This window comes from Galeopterus variegatus, unplaced genomic scaffold (assembly GCF_000696425.1).
Source record: "Galeopterus variegatus unplaced genomic scaffold, G_variegatus-3.0.2 Scaffold19843, whole genome shotgun sequence".
In the NCBI taxonomy this organism is placed as follows: Eukaryota; Metazoa; Chordata; class Mammalia; order Dermoptera; family Cynocephalidae; genus Galeopterus; species Galeopterus variegatus.
In genome coordinates, this window is record NW_007745954.1 from 4,084 (window position 1) to 6,377 (window position 2,294).

General features: G+C 53.9%; 1 protein-coding gene across 1 annotated transcript in view; it reads right to left on the minus strand.

The window, feature by feature from the left end:
• Positions 1-1,780: 1,780 nt before the first annotated feature.
• LOC103583123 (plexin-A4-like) overlaps positions 1,781-2,294 on the minus strand; it is a 2,929-nt gene continuing 2,415 nt past the window's right edge. The window contains exon 2 of the mRNA XM_008564533.1: positions 1,781-2,243. Within this exon, the coding sequence (XP_008562755.1) occupies positions 2,148-2,243 (96 nt within the window). The 3' untranslated portion in view covers positions 1,781-2,147. The remainder of the gene's footprint in view (positions 2,244-2,294) is intronic.

A 2,294-nucleotide genomic window follows, 5' to 3' on the forward strand; every position in this document is an offset into this window, starting at 1 on the left:
ATCTGGGTTACCTCAGACCAGGCCTCGGCAGGTGACCACCCTGATTTCCTATGGATAGGTGACCTCTCCCTGCACCCACCAGCTCTCAGCATAGAAAGCAAGCGTCAAAATGTCCTGAAGCTGCAGGATGAATTGATGAGCAAGGGGACAGAGAAGGGAAACACCTCAAAATTCTGCAGAGGACAAGGAATCTTTCTGAGCTCTCTGCCTCCTCCTGGGGCAGACACCGGCACGCACATTTGTGCACATGCGCTCACACTCACGTGCACATATTCGTATCCAAAGGGGCTAGTGTTCCCAAGAGTACAGGATGCTCTGTGGATGTTACTGGAAATGGTGTGGCTCCTTCCCCACGTGGGGCTCAGTTTGAATGGATGACAAAGAGCGATGTCTGATGCTCGGGGTGAAGGCAAGACTGTGGAATCCTCATCCTCAGCCCCACTTTGGATGGTGCTTCTTCTTGTCTCCCAGAGGCCAGACCTGCCAGGAGAGATTCCTTCTTACAGTGGGAGACTGGACCAGATGGCATCTGAGGTCCCCTCAAGATTACAGGCTCCTAGGACCCTCCGCTGGACCATCTCTCACTCCAGTCTCTGCTCACTTCGTGTCTGTTTCTGAGCACACATATGCCCGCCTGGCTAAGATGGCACATCTGCAGGTGGAGGACAGATAGAGAGATGGATGCCAGGGCCAGGGTCAGTTGCATGTCCCTCCTCCCACTTCCAGCCAGGTCCATCACCCTGACACTTTGGTCCCTCCCAGACATGACAAGCTGGGGGCTGAGGTTGGCTGTTTCTTTCAGTGATGACTGCTGAAGAGAGGAGGAAGGACAGAGACTTGAGCCACAGCTGAGATGCTAACAAAATCATTCCCGAGAAGTCTGGACAGTCCAGTGACAAAGTCACCTGCATGGCAATGGTACCAGATCCTGCAGGAGGGACAGGGACTAGGCCGTCTGCCCCAGCCTCCTATGGAGTTCTCAGGGAGGAGGACGGGCACAGAGCTTTGAAGATGGCTGGAGGTAGACTCTCCTGGATGCACTCTGCACTTCATGTTGACCTTCGATGAAGGGTGACGAAGGAGGGTGGAGGTGCTTTCTCTAGACAGCGCTCGAGGCTCTGGCAATGCACTAGACCTAGCACTATGGCTGTGACTCATTTGAATTTAGGTGTGAATGGAAAACAACAAATTCTGCTTCCAGGGTAGATGCAACTCTCTTTCCTCTTCTCCCACTGCGTGTTACATCTTGGCTGGTAGGAGCCAGACTAGATGGCAGGGGCACCCCCACAAAGGAATACACCTGTTATTCTTTCTCTTTCCTGGCTTCCCACAGGCAGGGGAGGAGACTGGGCAGGAAGGTCCCCATGGACACTTGGAATGGCCCAAGGAGATTGGAAGGGGATAGGAGGCCCCTGGATGCCAACCCAACAGGTAAGAGGCAGCCCCAAGAGCTCCTCTCAACTCCTCATCCATTCCCTTCCTACCGTATGTAGGAGTTGGTCTTTCTTCTCACAGCTGCAAAGTGACCAGACCACCAACTGACTGACACCTTGGAGAAGGAACTGCAGGAAGGGAGGGCCAGCTGATGTCTTCCCAGTGGAGGTAATACTGAGCTCAGTGCCTCTTCCCTGGGCCAAGGCTCGGACCCCAGTGGGGGCTGTCGAGGTGGAAGGTGAAATAGCAGCACAGAAACGTCCTCTGTCCATGGCTCCTCATCTGTATTTGGGCCCTGTACTGACATGTGGGGTCAGGAGCAGCTGTGAGAGAGCGGAAGGTGAAATAGCAGCACAGAAACGTCCTCTGTCCACGGCTCCTCATCTGTATTTGGGCCCTGTACTGACATGTGGGGTCAGGAGCAGCTGTGAGAGAGTGCTCTGACATCTTCTGGTCAGGTCTCTTGCCGTGGACCTGGACATCCCTGGACTAACTGAGGGTCAGTGGCTTGGTCCAATCATGTTGGCAGAACAACTGAAAGAGGGAAGACCCAGGAAGGCAGGAGAAACAGAAAGAGGCAGAGAGAGAGAGAGACAGCGCTGCTCAGGGGATGCTGCTGATGCCAGTTGGAACTTGCACTTGGTAAAGATGATAATCTAGACTGAGGCACGGCTTGGTGTGTCCCCCTCCAGGGCAGCCTGGAAGGATGGTTCTCAGCTGTCTAAGCTCATGAGGGTTATGACTTGCTCTAGTTTGTAGGCCAGTTTCTGTTTCCCACACTGGTCATCGTGGTCCAGAGGTCCAAGGATCTGTGGAAAGGTCAGGAATGGGGAGGTTACTAGTTTGTGTGTATCTCCCTG